This window comes from Mastomys coucha, unplaced genomic scaffold (genome assembly GCF_008632895.1).
Source record: "Mastomys coucha isolate ucsf_1 unplaced genomic scaffold, UCSF_Mcou_1 pScaffold12, whole genome shotgun sequence".
Lineage (NCBI taxonomy): Eukaryota > Metazoa > Chordata > Mammalia > Rodentia > Muridae > Mastomys > Mastomys coucha.
The window spans coordinates 19,942,183-19,961,042 of record NW_022196894.1 but is presented as its reverse complement, the minus strand read 5'-3'; the positions used below and the strand labels follow the sequence as shown (position 1 = coordinate 19,961,042).

Below are 18,860 nucleotides of genomic sequence, written 5' to 3'. Positions count from 1 at the left end.
CCGCCTCTGCCTTAAAAGCGTGCACTACCTCAATTTTTCTTTGTTTGCTGTGAATCAGGGTTTCTCCATGTAGACCAAGCTGTCCTCAAATTCAGAAATCTGCTCGTCTCTCTGCCTCCTTAGTGCTAGAATGCCTGGTTTAAATTGCAAAAGTTTTAAATGAAGGTTTTATTTAGGAAGGAAAGATCTGAAAGTCTACATAAATGGGAGGTGAGAATCCAGTGGGTGGCTGTGTTCTCTCCTAGATCAAGAGAAAGAACAAAAGGAAAGGAAATAGTAAGGCAGAACAAAGACATAGAGGAAAATGCAACCATCTCTTCTCTTCTTCCACCCAGGACGGTTCCCTAGAAGGTTCCAGAAACGGCTATGGCAAGGCTACCAACACCACGGTGTCCCAGGGAGACCACTACAGACCCTCAAGGCAGGCCTACACTTTCCCGCCACGCACTGGCTGGGTACTAGGGGCGGGTCAGCACAAGGCGGTAAGGCAGACGTCACGTCCGGTTTGGGAAACGCCTCTGCCGGAGAAAGCGTTTCGAAGGCCTGGTGAAGTGGACGGAGCGAGGAAAGCGCGCCTTCAGGGGAGTGGGTGGGGCCAGGTTAAAGACGGTGGCGTCACATCCGGCAGCGTTAGACCGGTGCGGAGGTGGTGCGGAGCGTGTCGGCTTTGAGCTACTCTCCAAAGTGTGTCGTCGCGCTAGGCTGCGGCGGAGCCTCTGTAAGGAAGGCGGGAGCTTGACAGCTTCAGTAAAGGCCAGTAGCGGTGACAGCAACCCGGAGTCATGAGCGATAGCGGCGAGCAGAACTACGGCGAGCGGGTAAGCGCGGGGGGTGCGCGGGCGGCCACGGTCCCACCCTGCTTCTTCTAGGCCTCTCGGCCCACTCCGGCCGGGTGTCAGGAGCCCGACGTCAGGAGGGAGCCGGGGCGCCGAAGGGCCTGGTGGACGGCGGCTCTGGCCGGAGGGAGGCCGCCGGTGGGATGTGTGCCTCGCACCCGCCACGGCCGTTTTTTTTCCCCTTCCCGGTTACGAAGCCCGGGAGTTGGGGGGGGGGGAGATTAAAAATGGCCGCGGCGTCCCTCGGCGTTGGGGGATGGGAACGGTATCTTATTTCGCCGTTGCTCTCCTGCGAAGCCGCGCCGCAGCCATCTTGGGCTCGCGGGCCGGGCGCGCTGCCAGAGGCACAAAATGGCGGAGCCGCCGCCGCTCCCTGCAGCCAGGCTTCGCCGCCTCTCTCAGGGGCTCCGGGGTGAAACGGGGAAAGGCCACGTGTGGTGGGGAGCCCAAGGGAACTGGTGCTTTCGGTTGATGGAGGGCCCTGGTCCCGGGAAGGGATATCTAGCTCTAGGGGTGCTCTTGGGGCATGTGGAAACGGAAACAGTTGAGGGAAATTGGGGCCGTTAGCTGGAGGGCTTTGTGCTGCAGCGTTTTTCTCATTGTGGAGACCTTACTGGAATAGAACCCAAGGTCACTAGGCGTTGCTGTAGTATAGATTCTCCCTCCCCAGTCCCCCGGGGGTGGGGGGAACTTGTGAAGGAGAAACCGGTGGCGACAGTTTATGGCGCTATTAAACTCTGAAGTCGACATGGTTTTATTTTTTAAGCTTCTACCTCCCAGAGGGTGAAAACGGGTAGAGGCAGATTAGACCCAGTTCAAAGCTTAACAAATGACGCGCCTGTGGCGTGGATGTAGAGTATTAGATTAAAAAACTGTCACGCAAAGAAGTACGGGGCTCAGTGAACAAGTAATTGCAGTTTGAAAACTGCTTAGAAACATAAGAATGTTTTGCTCCTCTGTACTAACGTTTTTATTTTCACAAAAGTTCACAGGAACTCTTAGACTGGCTCGTAGTCTACTTTTTTGGCCAAATTTTTTGGTTAGTAAACTCTTAAAGGGCCTTTGGTAGGGAGCATTCTGGGACTCTTCCATGATGAACTTGGACCCAAAAAGTTAATTTGAACGGATATGATTTTTACATACCGAGATGAGTCCCTTACCTAAGATAATTTGAAGTTCAGTGTAAACCAGTGTGTGCCTTGCCATTTTAGCCTTTCCTAAGAAAAGAAACCAATCGGGGAGTGGGATCAATCAGGAATGTTGTTTTCCTGATAATGGAGATGGAACCTAGCCTCTACCACTAAACTATACCCCAGACTTTTTTTTAAAATTCGTTTTGTTTGAACTCCATCTTTTGCCCACATGTACCTTATGATGTTGGTCCTGCCTCCCGAAGTTGAAATTAGTCTGTTTGAATTAAAAACAGATAAGTTTTTTTGTTGTTCTAGGACCAAATAGGTATGCATCGTCATGCCTTTGGAAATTTTTCACAGTATTAGCTATGGGTCACGTTATTCAAGGAAAAATGCATTTGAATGAAAGTGGGTATTATTTTGAAAGCTGAGAAATTGTTACTTCTGTTAATTTGAGGGTTTTTTTTTTTAAATTTCTACTAGTAAGATGCACCTTCTAGTGATTTCCACCACCACCAATATTTGACCCTATGTCCCTGACTCTCTGGGAACTTAGCTCTGTAGACCAAGCTAATCTTAACCCCAGGCATCTGCCTGCCTCTGCCTCCCTAATGCTGTGGTTTAAGGTATGAATCACCACATCCTGCTAGCAGACCTGACTACTTAATTGAAAAGTATTAAGCTTGAAAGTTGTGGAATACTTAAACACTTTTTTTTTTTAAAAAGATTTAGTTATTATTATATGCAAGTACACTGTAGCTGTCTTCAGACACACCAAAAGAGGGCGTCAGATCTCATTATAGATGGTTGTGAGCCACCATGTGGTTGCTGGGATTTGAACTCAGGACCTTTGGAAGAACAGTCAGTGCTCTTACCTGCTGAGCCATCTCTCCAGCCCCCCACTTTTTTTTTTTTTTTTTTTTTTTTTTAAGAGACTTTTTCTGTGTAGCTCTGCCTGTCTGGAACTCAAATTATGTATACCAGGCTGGCTGGCTTCAAACTCATGAGATCCCCCTGCCTCTGGCTTCTGAGTGCTAGGGATAAAGGCACATGTTGTCACCCCTGGTGTGTGTACACGATCCTTGTTTTAGCTCATGTGTACAATTTTGAGCTACCTGATTCGTGTGCTGGGGCACAAACCTGGGCTCTCCCTAAAGAGCAGTAGGTACTCTTTACTGCCAATTCTCCAGCCCTGTAATTTCGGGTTGTTTTTTGTTTTTTGGGTTTTTTTGTTTGTTTGTTTTTGGTTTTTGGTTTTCAATTGGTATCTTGGGATGAGTGAAAAGCTGAAACATTTAGCTCAACTTTTCAAGAAGGCTTGCCAAAACAAAAGTTCAGGGACTTCAGGGTAAGCTGGGCAGAGTGTTGCAGGTTTGTAAATCCTAGCTACTTACCCTGGAGAGGATCCAGAGTTCAAGGTATCTGGATAAACTATTTAGCAAGACTAAACATTTTCCTCCAAAGGAATAAGGGGTAGTTTAAGGACTGGTTGTGTAACTCAGAATGCTTGCTTGCTATGTAGCCTCATACACAAACATGATACAAAGTAGCTTAAGCCCCCTTGTATTTTACCAGTCAGAGCCATAGATGAAAAGTATCAGATCTGATGGTTCATCTTCCCTTTTATAAGTGTAAAAATCATGTTCAAAGTAATTGTCTTGGATATGCCTGGTATAACCACCCATCTCTGGAACCTGAAAATGAGTTTCATTGACTTCTAGATTCTTAAACTCTTGGGAGTTAATGTATGTGGTATGAATTGTTAAGCTCCCTGGAATCTCAGTAGTGTCTAGTTCTCTCTTCCTGTGGACACTCACACTTCTGGATTCCCCCAAACCCTTTAGACTTTCAAGGTTGTTTCCTAAACAGATTATAATCGAGTGTGTGAAATAGTGTTTAGTTTGGTCACAAAGTTTATTGGATGGATGTTAGCATTTAGCCCTGTTGCTGTAAGTTCTCATTCTTTGCTTTAAAGTTGGTGTGATTAAAATCTTTTCTAGTAGTTTTTAAAATTCATTTTGTAAAGCACCTTTTCTTTGAAGGAAAAACACTACCACTCTTTAGAAGTGTAAAGTAATATTGGTGTTAATATTTGAAAACCCAGTAATAGTTACTGTATAGGGTATGAGGCTTTTTTATTTTTTTCATTTTGGTTGTCCACTTAGCATAAAATTCTAACTTCTTTGAGTCTTTGTCCTGAGAACCCAGAAATTAAGGATTGTACAAGCTAGATAATTTAAATTTTGTTAGCCAAGAGGGTAGAGAAAAGTTTGGGATTAACAAATATTGTGGTAGGATAGTACCTGCTTACTTAGAGAGTGTTTGGAACATAAGCCATCTGAGTCAATCTGGATACCACCCCTGCAAACTGCCTTTCAAATTCTGCAATTTATCTTTTTAGCCTGTGATGCCTTTGTATATTCCTTGTTTTTATCCCTTAACTCTAAATTCTCATTTTTAAAACTAAAACATTTATTTCTAAAGTAATTGTGGCCTTTACACACAGTTTTCATTAACAAAGGGTTCAGTTAATGTGGCAAGTTTAAGTAAATTGTTTGCATACCCTTTTCATTGCTGACTAGACAGGTATAAGTCTCTTTAAACTGGAATTGTTTTCTCTGGCTTAAATAAGAGTGCTTATTAATATTGTGGCTATTGTCAAAATAGAAAGTGGTATTTCAAGAAGTTACAAATGATTTTTACAAGGTAAGTACTACTGGTTTTGTTGAAAGCTTGAAGAGGAATTTGTCTTGTTTGTACGGCCTTTTTTTCCTTTCCAATAAGACCACAAACATAAATGCTAAAAATGAATAGTTTTAACCTTGACTTTGTAATTTGGCCAAGTCATTGATTAGAGCTATGGTTATGCGTCCAGCATTTTATTGTTAATTAGTATTTATACATAGCTATTGTTTTCTAAGAAGGTATGGTGATTATTTTAAAATTTAGTGATTTTACACAGGTATTATTGTAGGATGTGGGCCATTATAGAACTAAGTTATCGTTTTTTAAGTTTCAGGTCAAAATTGCCTATCAAATTATAGTCTCCAAATCATTGCTTTGGAGGCTATTTTCAGGTTACTTACTGGCATAGATTTTCATGTGGCAGTTTGGATGGGGCCCTTTCTACATTAAAATTTTTGTGCTTTTGAGGGAAAGAATTGTTATCAACATAAGTTTAAGGTTTGGTATTTTTTACAAATTTATAAAAAGCACAGACTTTACAACTAGTATAGGTATATCAGGTCCCCCGTCTTTTTTTTTTTTTTTCCTTAAAGAAACTAAAGTATTTGGGGATTTTTCTTCTCCATCCTTTGTAATACTTGCAGGGGAAAAAAAGTAGAAGATACATGCTGGAAATTACAGCATTTGGGAAGTGGAGGCAGGATATCTAAAGCTATATAGTGTCTTTGAGACCATTCTGGGCTACTTGAGACTGGCTCCCCAAAAGGCCCTTTATTCATTTCTGTGTTTATCTTTTCTTTCTGTAGCAATGTGGAGTTTTTCTTTGTTCATCTCATTTTGTTATTAAACTACTCCCCCAGTAAAGTGTTTTTCTAAGTAGGATCCTTTTTCAACCAAATGTATGTTAGCCCAGTAGTTGATCTTGTAGTTTTATGAAGTGGCTGCTTCAGTTTAGCTGAGTTCAAATAATCCTAAATGCAAATATTGTTTAGCAGTGATTTTGTTCTTTGAGTATAAGAGAAGACTTGGAAAAACGGTAATGAAGCAAAGGCCTGAATGTTGAAAAGTCATGGCATCTAGAGCTTTAGTGTTTTCTGAATCTAAGCCCTGTATATATGTACATAAATAACCTTTAGAGAAGCCAGGCACTAAGGAAATGTGCTTGGGCATTCTGATTCCATGATTACATTTGTGCTTCCAGTAAATATTTCCCATTGCATTTTAGTGATGGATATTACAAGAAAATGAATTGTTGTGACTCCCTTAAATAAAAGTCATTAAAATGTTTCCAGATTAAGTGATAATTGACTATAAAATTAGGCTGGGAATTAGGCTTTTTCTTAGTTAGAAAAGATGATACTATAGCCATGGTTGCCTATACCAAAAATTTTTATTTTTTAAGAAAAAAATTTGTTTTTAATTTTTACCAGAAGAAAATGTAGGAGGAAATAGTAAGCATGCAGAAATATTTAGCAGGGTAACAAGGAATTAGACTGTTTTACATGGACAGTAATTAGTGTTCCAACAATGTTCCAGTTTGTATTAAAATTCACTAATACACTAAAGTGGGCCTTTTTAATAATTTGAGAAGATTAACTATAATTTTCCCATAACCAACCTTTCAACTAGGATCTCTCCTTTGGACATCCAGAAGACTAATATTTTGTTAATAGAGGGGGAAACTTACAGAATTCTTTGGACATAACCACTGTTGGAATCAAGTTTGCTGTTTTTCTTTATAGCTGTTGGCATGTAATAGTTGATTAACTTTATTTAGTATCAGGATTTTAGTTCTAAATTTAGTAGTTAAACTACTCTAGTTTCGCTAACCCAGATTTCCCAAGGGTGGATTGAACAGATCCAAATAGTCAGGTTTGCTGACATTGTCTAACAATGCTGTTTTTAAATACACAGTAATGTGGCATTAAATACATTTCCTTATCTAGACAAGTCACAATATTGTAAACCTCTTCAACCCCAGCCTTTGTCATTATTGTGCAGATGAGTTGTCCATGCTTTTCTTTCTTGCACTTTTGTACTGAAATGTGTCATTTTTTTTGACTAGAGATGTGTTTTTGACACTTTGCATTTTCTCTTTAATACAATAAGAAGTGTGAGATGTGATTACAGTTTGTAAAAAATGTTAAATGAACAGTAAATGTTCAGTGGCGCACTTCACATTCATGTTAAGCATGATAAATTTATTTGGAATAGACAAATGATTGCCATATACCAACAGGAAACTATGTAGTTTCAGTTTTTTGAGCTGCATATCTAGTATTTTTTTTTTTAATCCAAAACTACAAAAAGGGATTTTTTTTTTCTAGTTTCAGTTTTGGCACTGGATTTTATCCTGGAGTTTTAAAATATTCTTCATCCTGTTCTTTTTCTATTAAGGTTAATGTTGAAGAAGGAAAATGCGGAAGTCGTCATTTGACAAGTTTTATAAATGAGTATTTGAAGCTCAGGAATAAGTGAAGCTGAAATTTGAAAAAATAAAAGAAAGAATGCATGCTAATTATCAGACCAGAAGTCCCACTTGTAGAATATTGAGCAATTTGTGTGAAGTGGGGAAGATGAAAGAAGTCAGAATTTGAAACGGAAGAATGAAGAAAAGAAATAAAAATGAAGTTAAGATAAGAAGTAATCTGGAATCAGAAAGCACTACGCTAAGTAATTACTAGTCTGTTTATGTGTCCCTGTATATTTTGCTAAACATGCATGCATTATTTGTTTAATAGAAGAAAGTATATACAGGGTAAAGAAGTGACTTCCAAGGGAATCGTTTAAATTAGGTAATTCTAATTTTTAACTGCTTAGTCAAATGATGGAAATGCAATACTTAAAAATAACTATTTGTAGTCAAATAGGCTGCAGCAGTGTGCTATCCATCCTGGGTAAATGGCCTCCCATTTTATTTTGCCTTAGGGTTTTCATCTGTTATACTCTGCTGGTTCTGGGGCATGAGTATGAGTTGGAACTGGTGGTCTCTTACTTAATGCCCTTTGGACTTTGAAAATGCATGATATTTTCTGCTTTAATACTGAACAGTGTATAGTAGAATTTTCTACTGGAAAAAATCAAAGATTGTAACCAGGGTGATAATGGGGCTAAACCCCCAAAATCTAAGCAAAGCATCCAACACCATTATTTATGTTGTGATGAAAGCATTAGGTTTTCACAAATTTGTGAAAAGCTACACCACTTAAGTCCAAATGTTGAGATCTACATGTGCCAAATGAGGATGATTCTTTTATATTGTTTTTCAGTTTAACGCCTGTTCCAACTGAATTTGGGGTTTTGCTGAAGTATATGTATAGTAGCTTCCCTTAAAAGAAATGGGTCATACAAAGTAAAATGAGAGCTAATTCAGAGTGTGATAGAGGCTGGTATGTGTGCCTTTTCTCTTATCCTTAGTTTATTATAATGATCCTAAGTAAACATTGTTTTCTTCTAGTGTGCTACTCTGAGAAAAACCCAAAATTCCTGTCTGTGTTTTGACTGATTACATATTTAGATGATTAGCATAATGCTAATAGCAAACACACATAATCCAAAAACAACAAATAGTTGTCTTCACCAGGCCGAATATTAAAGATCATCTTAAAGCTATGGCAGCTTTAAATTTTTTTCTGAGTGTTGTCAGGTCTTTAGAGCTATTGGCAAAAATAAATGACTGTGAAGGATGCATGTTGTATTGGTACACTTTTTAGTCTATTGTCAGTGCTTTTTACATTATTTCTGCATCTTGCAAAGAGAACACAATACTCTCTTATAGGAGTTGCTTTGTAAAACTAATAAAATACTTGAGTGGTTTTAATTTTTTTTTTTTACTCAAGCTTATGTGAATTTGGAATTTTATTCTATAGCCCAAGTATGATACATTTAACATGAAAATAATGTTGATGTTAGAATATGTTTCCCATCTGTTTTTTTATTGCCTCTTTGGTTCTTGAGTCTCCTTTGGACCATTGAGAGTGATGCTTTTAGGTCCTGTTCACAGGGAAAACTGAATTAAAATCAGGGCTGAAATGGGGTTTGGAATAGGGGAAGGTTATTTTTCGAAAGAATCGTAGAAAATATGTAACTTCTAATATTGAATTTGTGAGGCCTTAAATAGCATAGTACTAGGGTGCCCAACAAACTAAAAGCTGTATTTGTATTCTGAGCTGCTATTCTCTATAGGAGCTACAGACTGCTTGATTTTGTTTTAAACTTGACCTGTTCCTTATAGGTTGTGCACTAGTTAAAATGATGGCTCAGATTTGAGAACTTTTTTTGTAATTTTTTCTGGGAATTTCTGGCATTGTTTTATTTATGGCTTTACATTCATGATCTCTTTCCTTTCAACATTGGCTCTCCAGAGAGTAATTCTTTATAGTTTTTATAGCGTTCTCGTGCAGTTGAATTTGAAGTATTATGTATAAAGGATTTTCCTAGCTGGTTTTATAGAGTTGTTTGTGCATTAAGGTTTCAGATTAGCATAGAGCTTTGGATTTAGCTAATCTAAGTCTTGTTTCTTCACACAGAAGTCTTTTAAATTTTTTTTCACCAGTTTATTATGGTGGTCAACATAACTGGAAGGATTTATGATCTTTAAACTCCGATGGCAAGGTTTAGAAATGGTCTTTTGTTGTCCCCACCACCACCCTACCCCTTAGTCCAACAAGGTGACAGTATACAGGCAAGTGAAATCTTGTATTCTGGTGCTCCCGCTCATTTCTGATATAAGAAATAGTTACTCATAAGAAATAGTTACTCAAAAAGTACATCTCTGGCATAGCCTATTAGATAGGGAGGCTGAGTAGGAGCATTCTAAACCATCTGTTTAGACCCCGCTAGCCTACTAGAATTTTAAGGAGAGACTTTACTATGGCTAATTTTTCATACTAGAAATTGAGGGTTTTTTGTTTTTTGAGCAAACAGAGCAGCAGCAAGTCTGAAGGAAGGAATTTTTATTTTCTACCTCTTTATTCCTAGGCATATTTCTGTTAGCCAAATTTTTGTTATATGCTGTGTGGCTGTATGTTATGTTCTTTCTGGGAAAACGTTTCACTTGCTTTCCCTTAAAGCTTCTAATTGTTCTGTGAAGCATTCTTATAGGATTAAAATAAAGGCATTTTTGCTAGCTTTTCCATATAGTAAAGATGGAAAACGCTACTCTCAGTAGTCTTTTAAATCTAAGAAAGTGAAGTAAATTGCCTTCCTGATGTTTGCTTGAGCATTTGATATAGAAATCCAGGGGCTGGGTGATTGGAGTAGTCTCCTACCAGCAGCAATGAATGTTAAGCTATATCTTGGTATTCAAGGCAGCTGTTCTCTCAAACAGCTTATTTTAATCTTTAGTCACTCCTTGGGGATTAAGAAAGATCTGATTTTTTAAAAAGGTGATGCTATCTATGACGTGTCATATCACACTGTGTTTTAGTGTCATTCGGGTATTTTCTAGGTGATTTGGGGCTTTGAAAGCTGAACTCATAACTCTAGTTGTCTGTTTTACTTGAGGCCCCTCTCTTCTATGTTGTATATAAAATACATATTATGTCCTGAGCACAGAGGAAGGGGTGTTCTAAATTATCTCCCTTATTCTGTATGTAAATTAATTCTGTATCTTTATTCTTTTCGAGAATGGCCACACTATTCTATCAAAAGAGAACTAATGTGGTTACTTTTATTTATAAATGTCTGTTTAGATTCATGTCCTTTGTTTTAGTTTGGCTCTAAAAAGTTTTGTGGTTAAAGCTTAGCTGTCTAGGAGAGTTAGTACTCTACCCATTTAGGTATTATTTTTTTTAAATACCTTTGTAGAAGTTTTCTTAGCATTCTATTGCTGTACATGTATTTTCTTCCTACCAATTGACACAGGTTTATAAAGCGGTTATCTTGTTTAGCTATTTCTTTGTCTTTTGTTTGTTTTTGTTTTTTTGTTTTTGAGATTTCATTTGTGTGTGTTAATTGGCAGTTAGTTGGAGTTTTGACAGAAAAACAAGTACATGATACTTGCCTAGGCATCTTCAGAATTTTTCTTCTGGGCTTCTAGACAATGAGCTTCTGATTTTATCCTTGTTTGAATGTGCCTTTGATATCATTTTAACTTTTTCTCGGTTACTTGTTATATTCTGTCTTGCCTCTTGTCATTTTAGTCAATAAAACTAGATCTTTGCTATCTTCTCTACTCTTACACTGTTTGTTGACTTTCTCTGTTCTTAGCTCCCTTTGGTTGCTCTTGAGTTTTGTAGGAGGTCCCTATAGATTGATACCTTCTACCTTCAGAGCTTGAAACTCAAGATTATCCTTACTGCTTTTGCCCTTCATTCAACAAACTTTAATTTGAAATTTTATAAATTTTGTAGGGTGTTTTGCTACTGGAGCAGAATACATTTCATAGTTAACTAAAGTTTGTTCTCGGTCTATGTAGTATCTTTTTCCAAATATAATCCTTGGGCAGCTCTTGAACTGCCTGACTTGGACACTTTTTAAGGGAGTGGAGTTAGATACTTATCTGTGCTCCAGAAAGGTGGACGAAAAGAACCAATTGATTCATGTCAGTTGAAGCAATGAAACCATTATACCAGGTATACTCAATTCCTACCCTCACGTATGTTTTCTTATCTTGGAAGAGGATTGCTCTCCTTGGCCATTTATCTCACAGAAGCTTATTTGTTTTTAACGTTCCCAAAACAGTATACAAATTAAAACTTTTGACATCTGCGTGTAGGAATCCCGTTCTGCTTCCCGAAGTGGAAGTGCTCACGGATCGGGGAAATCTGCACGGCATACACCTGCAAGGTCTCGTTCCAAGGAAGATTCAAGGCGTTCTAGATCAAAGTCAAGGTCCAGATCTGAATCTAGGTAAGAAAGGCCATTTTGAGATCTCTGCTAATATATCATGTAGTTGATAAACTAGCAAAGTTCTGTTACATGTTGGTATTAGCAATGGGGGCCAGAAGACTAAAACAATCCAGCTTCAGGAGTTGGGCTTTGGATCTATCTTTCCCTTGTTTTTGCTCACTTAATCTTTAGTACTTGAAGTGCTTGCAGCACCTTCACTTCTCTCATGTGTTGTGGTTTAGGTGACCACTTTATACAGAGGTAAACACTCTAGTCAAAAGCCATGAATGTTACTAAAATAAACCACTTGTGATGGCCCAAATTCTTAGTGGGCATAATAGGAAATACAGAATAAGGATAGCATTGGGAGAGGTAAAGGTGTGCATAAACCGAACTAGGAGTATGCCATGTGGTCCAATTTTCAAAAGAATTTTTTAAGTATTTTTAACATCATATCTGTTTATTATTTAGTCATAACTCCAAAGACTTCTGTCTTGCAGGTCTAGATCCAGAAGAAGTTCTAGAAGGCATTATACAAGGTCACGATCACGATCTCGCTCCCATAGACGATCCCGGAGCAGGTCTTACAGCCGAGATTATCGCAGGCGCCACAGCCACAGCCATTCTCCCATGTCTACTCGAAGGCGTCATGTTGGGAACCGGGTAAGATTTCTGGGGTGCTACGGACTGTGTGCACGCTGGGCAAATCCGTATTCTACCACTGAGGTGCAGTCCCCAGTCTGAAGACTTATTTTGGAACTTTGTACTTGCTGATCTTTGTTTTGACAATGGAGTTTTGACAACTAGGCATTTATATTGGGACTTATTTTCCCTAGTAAGTCAGATTGTCCTCTCTCATGGACATCTCCCATGTAAAATTACTGGAACCTTTCAACATTCATTTTGTCTGGAGCGCTTATAATATGGGGGTTTAATTTTACTGATACTAGCAATTTAATTTGTTATATTTTCTGGTGGGTTTCATCTATGATCACAATATACAATATAATTTCCCTCTAATTTATGAAGCTTAATATTTGCTTCATCCTTCCTTTTTGCTTCACACTGTTACCCTCATCTATTAGTAGCAACAAAGTGCTGGGATATAGGTGTGTGCCACCACCACCCAGCTGGTTCCCATTTTAAGACAATGTTTCATCATGGTGTGTCACTCTTGCTGTCCTGAAACTCACAGGGTTAACCAGGTTGGGCTCTTAACTAAAAAGACCCACTTGCTCAGTGATGGAATAAAAGTATATCATCTTTTTGCAGTGGGTATATGCTGCACACATAGAAGTCAGAAACCAACTTGGTTTGTCAAGCTAGAAGGGTAAAAAAAGCAGAGGCTTTTACTCGTTGCGCTATGATTTTGTTGGTGGGAATTGAGTTGTATAATGGTTTACTGTAGATGAATTATTGCTGTGAGTTTGAGTCAGTCAGAGTTGTGTTAATCCCCGACTATAAACTAAGTGGTCCACACTTGATTTATTTTTTGGGATTGTGCTGCTCTGATTATGCCTGCTTGTTGTGATTTTTTTTTTCCCCTTTAGAATAAATTCCTAGATGAATATCATCTGAGCTGAACTTCAAACCCCAAAATCAGATTGTTAGATTTCTTTTTACTAAGACTCTTAATAACCCTCCCCTCCTTGTTTTTAATGTTGAATTTAGTTCTCTTGTGGGATTTCCTACCCTTTGTGGTTATTACATTATATGCCACAGTGTTTTGTAAGATACAATGGTGCCTGGTCTTACCATTTTTTTTTTATATGTTAGATTTATGTTAGATTTTCAAAGGTTAAAAATCTCTTTTCTGTTTTCTAGGCAAATCCTGACCCCAACTGTTGTCTTGGAGTGTTTGGGTTGAGCTTATACACCACAGAAAGAGATCTCAGAGAAGTGTTCTCTAAATATGGCCCCATTGCTGATGTGTCCATTGTATATGACCAGCAGTCTAGACGTTCAAGAGGATTTGCCTTTGTATATTTTGAAAATGTAGATGATGCCAAGGAAGTAAGTAAATTCCCACTTTCACTTCAGTTAAAAATGCCAATCCTGCTAACTGTTCTGATAACCAAGTGATTGACAGGGTTATTTGTTTTATAGTATAAATTTAAGATCTAAGGCATGTATAGATTTGAGTCAAAAGAAACAATTTCTATTTGGAATGTGTTAAATTCAGTGAGATTCTGAAGTTATTCTTAACTTTGTGCAAAATTACATGCCCATGAAATAAAGTGTGACTCGGGGCAATTAGTCTTAAAACTAGGCTTCATAAGGTGCTGGCTTTAACCTGGTACACTCTACTTCTTACATTATTTTGAAGTGAATTCCAAACCTGTGACTTGCTGTCTCTGTAATGCTGTGTTGATACATAAACCATGAAGTTTGGTTAAAAAAAAAAAAAAGGATACGTTTTGATTTTTTTTTTAATTAAGTTTGATAAGAAAATACACTGACCTATGTTGGCAAATAAGTGACTTCATTGTTTGAATTTCTTGCCTGACTCAGTAGAAAGTGAGAATGTGATTATCTGTTTAGGAATGTGCAACTTTACATTTTAAACCCTAAATTTGTGCAGAAAGGCCATTGTGTACCTCCTTGTGCGGATTGTATCGGGATCCTCTGGAAAAGCAGCTAGCACCAAACTGCAGAACTAGTCCATGCTCATGTTACTATAAAAAGAGAGTGAGCTATAATAACAGGTCCATGGATAATTGTTGAGATTAAGCTTTTGCTAGAATTTTAATGTAATAGTTATTCACGAAATTGGGAGTTCTCAAATCTAATTTTTAAAAAAAAATTTGGATGTAAATAATTATAAAAATGGCATTGAAATTTTAAATAAAGTTTAAAAAGAGCCTTCTAATATGTCAAAAGATAATAGAAGGTAATAGAATTGACAGTCTTTGACAGTATCAACTTTTTGTATTTGTAAACCTGTATTTGTTTTTGTATAGAGCTACAATTTATAAACCGCCTTAAACTCAAAAAGATAAATCAAGCCTTTTCATAAAGGCTTTTGGCTTCTACAACAGGCGTGTAAATCATACAATGTCAGGGACAACTTTCTTCTAATTCCAAACAGCCCTGTGTGGAGGGGAACATTTGGGCTCTGGTCAGCAAGTGCTAATTTATGGATATTGAAATTTAGGTTTCATAAATATTAGTGTGCTGTGTGTGTATATAATCCCAGCATTTAGGATGTTAGAGACCGGGGGTTTAGCTAAAGTCCTTCTAATTTGTAGATAGGTATTTTGTGGGTCGTGTAGGCTGATATTGTGGTCTGTGTACTTTTTTATTTTTGTGGTAAATTGGGTAAATTGGTAGTACAGAGAACCCATTTATAAATTGTGGGTCCCCCCCCCCCAGCCAAAAAATAGCTCTGAGATAGATATGTTGTCCAGGGTGTATGTAACAATTATTTTTTTATCTTTTGAAGGCTAAAGAACGTGCCAATGGAATGGAGCTTGATGGGCGACGAATTAGGGTTGATTTCTCTATAACAAAAAGGCCCCATACCCCAACACCAGGAATTTATATGGGGAGACCCACTTAGTAAGTTTAACTTCTTTGTGTGATGATGGGTGGGTACTTGAATGGTGTAGAGGCACAGTGTTAGGTATCTTCCTTTATCACACTCAACCACCACCAATCTTGTGACATCTTCTTAGAAGAAATTTCTTAAATATTGCTTATATGAACTGCCACATGTATATAAGATTCAGGGGCAACTTTGTGGAGGCGATTTCTTCCCTACACTTTTATGTGGGCTATGGAGATGATCTCATTTTCGACCTTAATATTCATGTCATCTTCCCCAAGATGTACAACCCTCCCAACCCACAGGTGTTGCCACCTCCCATTCTTATGTTCCTCTCTTTTTCCTTTCCTCTTTTAAAAATATACTGAGTCTAATTAATACATCCACATGCTTCATGAATGTGTGGCCATCTACTGGATCATGTTCAACCTATCATACTTTACATCTTTCTTTAAAAGTGGCTCTTCTCCGCCAGCAGCCAGCAGCTGTTAGAGCTGGTTGGTTCCTTTGATAGGGGTGGGACCTTGATAAGAACATCCCCTCATCCCCACCTGCTGGAATGTTAATTGATACAGGTAACTAAACTGCAGTTACTGTTAGTTTCAGAGTGCAATTCTCTTATCTGTAGCTTTAGAGTCTTCCTGTTTCCCTGATGTTTGAGTCTGGATTAGGGGATCTATCAATATTGATGTCCCATTTATGGTTGAACACTCCTACACATAGTCTGCTGTCCAATACCAAAAGAAGCTTCTCTTAGGATTGGGTTGCTCCAAATCATGAGTCCCAGCATAAGTTTTGAATGAGTGTTTCAGTGAATCTAGAGTTTACTGGTTGGCTGCCGTGAGCTTCTCTGACCTTCCTGTCACCACACATGTGGGTGCTGATGACCTATTTCAGACCTCATACTTAAGCAACAGTTTAAGAACCTCTAAATCAAATTTATTTTTAAAAATCGTGAAGTTAAATTGCAGGTGTTGAACATCTTACTCAAGTGTCAGCTTCAAATCAATTTTTTATTTTTATTTATTTTTTTAGGTAGGATATTAATGGAGCCCTGGTGATGCAAGCCTTTAATTCCAGCACTTGGGAGGCAGAGGCAGGCAGATCTCTGAATTCAAGGACAGCCAAGGCCAAGTGAAAACTGTTTCAAAACAACAATAAAACAAAACAAAGGCAGGATCCTCTCCATATAACCTGAACTGGTCTCAAACTCACAGGATTTCCTCTGCCTCTTTGGTGCTAGAATTAAATGTGTGCCTCTGTGCCCAGCAGTTGGTTGACCTTTAAAGAGGTTTATTAGTAGATATCTTTTTTTTTTGAGACAGGGTTTCTCTGTGTAGCCCTGGCTGTCCTGGAACTCACTCTGTAGACCAGGCTGGCCTCGAACTCAGAAATCTACTGCCTCTGCCTCCCAAGTGCTGGGATTAAAGGGGTGCGCCACCACCGCCTGGACATCTTTAGTTTTTGTGCAGGAAAACCACAGAGACATTTGTTGAATCATATCCAAGGTGGTTGAGTTCTGTTCTGTCTATGAGGGTCAATTTTAGCAAGAGGGGGACTAAAGGACATATATTCTCGTTTATAGTGGCAGTTCACGCCGCCGAGACTATTATGACCGAGGATATGATCGGGGATACGATGACCGGGACTATTACAGCAGATCATACAGGTAAGCTGTATAGAAGTCAGTCCACACTAAAAGCATTAAAAAAAAAAAACAAAACAAAACACTAAGCTTTTAGAATGTTAGAAATAACCAAGATTTAGGGCAAAATTTAATAGTTGTCTAATTTGGTATGTAGCTGGATGCCTGGTTGGTTAATTTTTAAAGATGAATGAAGAAAAACTATGCCAATGTATAGGTGAAACTTAATTTTGTTTCTCTGTTATTATATGAGTATGATACCCAGTCACCAACAATAATTCTAAATCTTTAGTTTAAACTTGTATAATTAAGTATGGGTCATACCTCTTGGCTTAACTCATTGGTTTGGTATTTTCATGTTCAAGACTTTGACAATTGTTTGTAAACTATTTCCTATGGAAATAAGTCTCTAATATTTAAAGTCCAGGCTTCTACCAAAATGGCATCTTCCCACCCCAATACTCATTCCTGTGTTTAGTGGGACTTGGGGCTGAGAAGTTAAAGGTCTTTATTGAGAGCCACTGTGCTGTTTCAGAACATGTTAACTCTAAGAAATTGGGTTTCGCCCATTATTGTGGCAGTTGTTTCAACTGAACAATTTACTTTTTCTGTCTTTACAGAGGAGGTGGTGGAGGAGGAGGTGGATGGAGAGCAGCTCAAGACAGGGATCAGATTTACAGGTGTGCCAAAGACTTTTAAAATCCGATACAGTAGAGTACTTGTAAAAATGCTTGCCTGATACTTAGCTTTCCTCTTAGTGGCACAACAGGTTTTGTTTCAAGACAGGAAGGGTCCTGGAACTCCTATATAGCTCTGCCTGCCTCTATTCTGTTTCCCAAGTGCTGGGATTAAAGGCGTGCCCTATCGTATCTGGCTTTTTATATTTTTTTAAAGATTGATTTATTTCTGTATTTTGCCTTTATTTATTTCTGCATTCATGTTTGGATGTATCCTTGGAGGACAGAAGAGGGTTTCCACATTTGTGAGCCGCCTTGTAGGTGCTGGGAATCAAACTGCTAGGGCAGCCAATACTCTTCACGGTTACCTGTCTGCCCATGGGATTTGTTGTCATAAAGTTTGCAAAAGTAGTTTTCTTTTTTTTTGTTGTTGTTGTTTTTTGAGACATGGTTTCTCTGTATAAGCTATGGCTGTCCTGGAACTCACTCTGTAAACCAGACTGGCCTGGAACTCAGAAATCCACCTGGCTCTGCCTCCCAAGTGCTGGGATTGAAGGTGTGCACCACCACTGCCCAGCTGCAAAAGTAGTTTTCAATGGACAGTGAAAAAGGATTTGTAGAAATTACAAATTGAGCTTACAAGAGATTATTTGATAGCACCATTTTTTTAGATAGTACATTTTGTAAACTTTGAATCACATGGAGAATCATGTTTAAAACTTTCTGCTTGCTAGGTCCATGTGCTTTTAAGTGTTCTTGTTTTTAATTTACACAAGAAAATGAAAATAGGAAACTAAAGCTTATCCATTAGTGGATTTTCTTTTGGATATTCATGAAAATGGCTTGAATGGATAGTGTTTGGTGGAACATCACTTTTTAAAAGTAAACAGATACTTTTTAATTATCATGATTAATTTTTAACATAATTTTAATTATGTTTATTTGGTATTTGGTCCTAATATATTACATTTTAAAGGTTGATCTGAATCTTGTAGTTTGGGAACTGGCAAAAGTTTGGCTTTGTGTTATTAGCCCAATATCGTATGGATGTAGATGCAATCTTAATTTATTTACAGAAGACGGTCACCTTCTCCTTACTACAGTCGTGGAGGATACAGGTCACGTTCTCGATCACGATCCTACTCACCTCGTAAGTTACCTGGATGGGTTTTATCTGTTGTAATATGATTTGCTGAAGTAAACTGTCTTGTAAATTTGCAATTCCATGCTGATCTATCCCAACTGGTTACGTCTGCACATAGTTTCTCATCTGTGGTACATGAATGGTTTAAATATAAGCTCACGAAGTTGAATTTTTATTTCTTAAGCATTTATGAAGTTATCTAGTATTAATGCTCAAGTGAAAATCTTATGGGAGTGATTTTTCAGGTTACAGAAAAAAAAATCTCCCATTTTAATATGTAATTTGTTTTCATTCCAGGTCGCTATTAAAGCATGAAGTTGAAGACTTTCTGAAACCTGCCATAGAGCTGGGATATTGTTTGTGGA

At 38.2% G+C, this 18,860-nt stretch overlaps 1 protein-coding gene across 2 annotated transcripts; it reads left to right on the top strand.

The window, feature by feature from the left end:
- Window positions 1-538: 538 nt before the first annotated feature.
- Window positions 539-18,860, top strand: Tra2b (transformer 2 beta homolog). Of its 2 annotated transcripts, none has more exons than XM_031363512.1 (9): window positions 539-818; window positions 11,373-11,506; window positions 11,986-12,148; window positions 13,310-13,498; window positions 14,928-15,043; window positions 16,615-16,698; window positions 17,295-17,354; window positions 18,431-18,501; window positions 18,793-18,860. In XM_031363512.1, the coding sequence occupies exons 1-9, from the start codon at window positions 783-785 to the stop codon at window positions 18,801-18,803; spliced, it is 864 nt and encodes a 287-aa protein (XP_031219372.1). In that variant the 5' UTR covers window positions 539-782; the 3' UTR covers window positions 18,804-18,860. The 2 variants fall into 2 exon arrangements, with proteins under 2 accessions (XP_031219372.1, XP_031219371.1); XM_031363511.1 differs by having other exon boundaries at window positions 540-818; window positions 18,428-18,501.

What these genes read in the sequence shown, in the direction of transcription:
- Tra2b (XM_031363511.1), top strand. Translation starts at nt 783, where the DNA reads ATGAGCGATAGCGGCGAGCAGAACTACGGCGAGCGG. An exon ending in AGCAGAACTACGGCGAGCGG is followed by an intron (nt 819 to 11,372) that starts GTAAGCGCGGGG and finishes ATCTGCGTGTAG; the next exon opens with GAATCCCGTTCTGCTTCCCG. An exon ending in GGCGTCATGTTGGGAACCGG is followed by an intron (nt 12,149 to 13,309) that starts GTAAGATTTCTG and finishes TCTGTTTTCTAG; the next exon opens with GCAAATCCTGACCCCAACTG.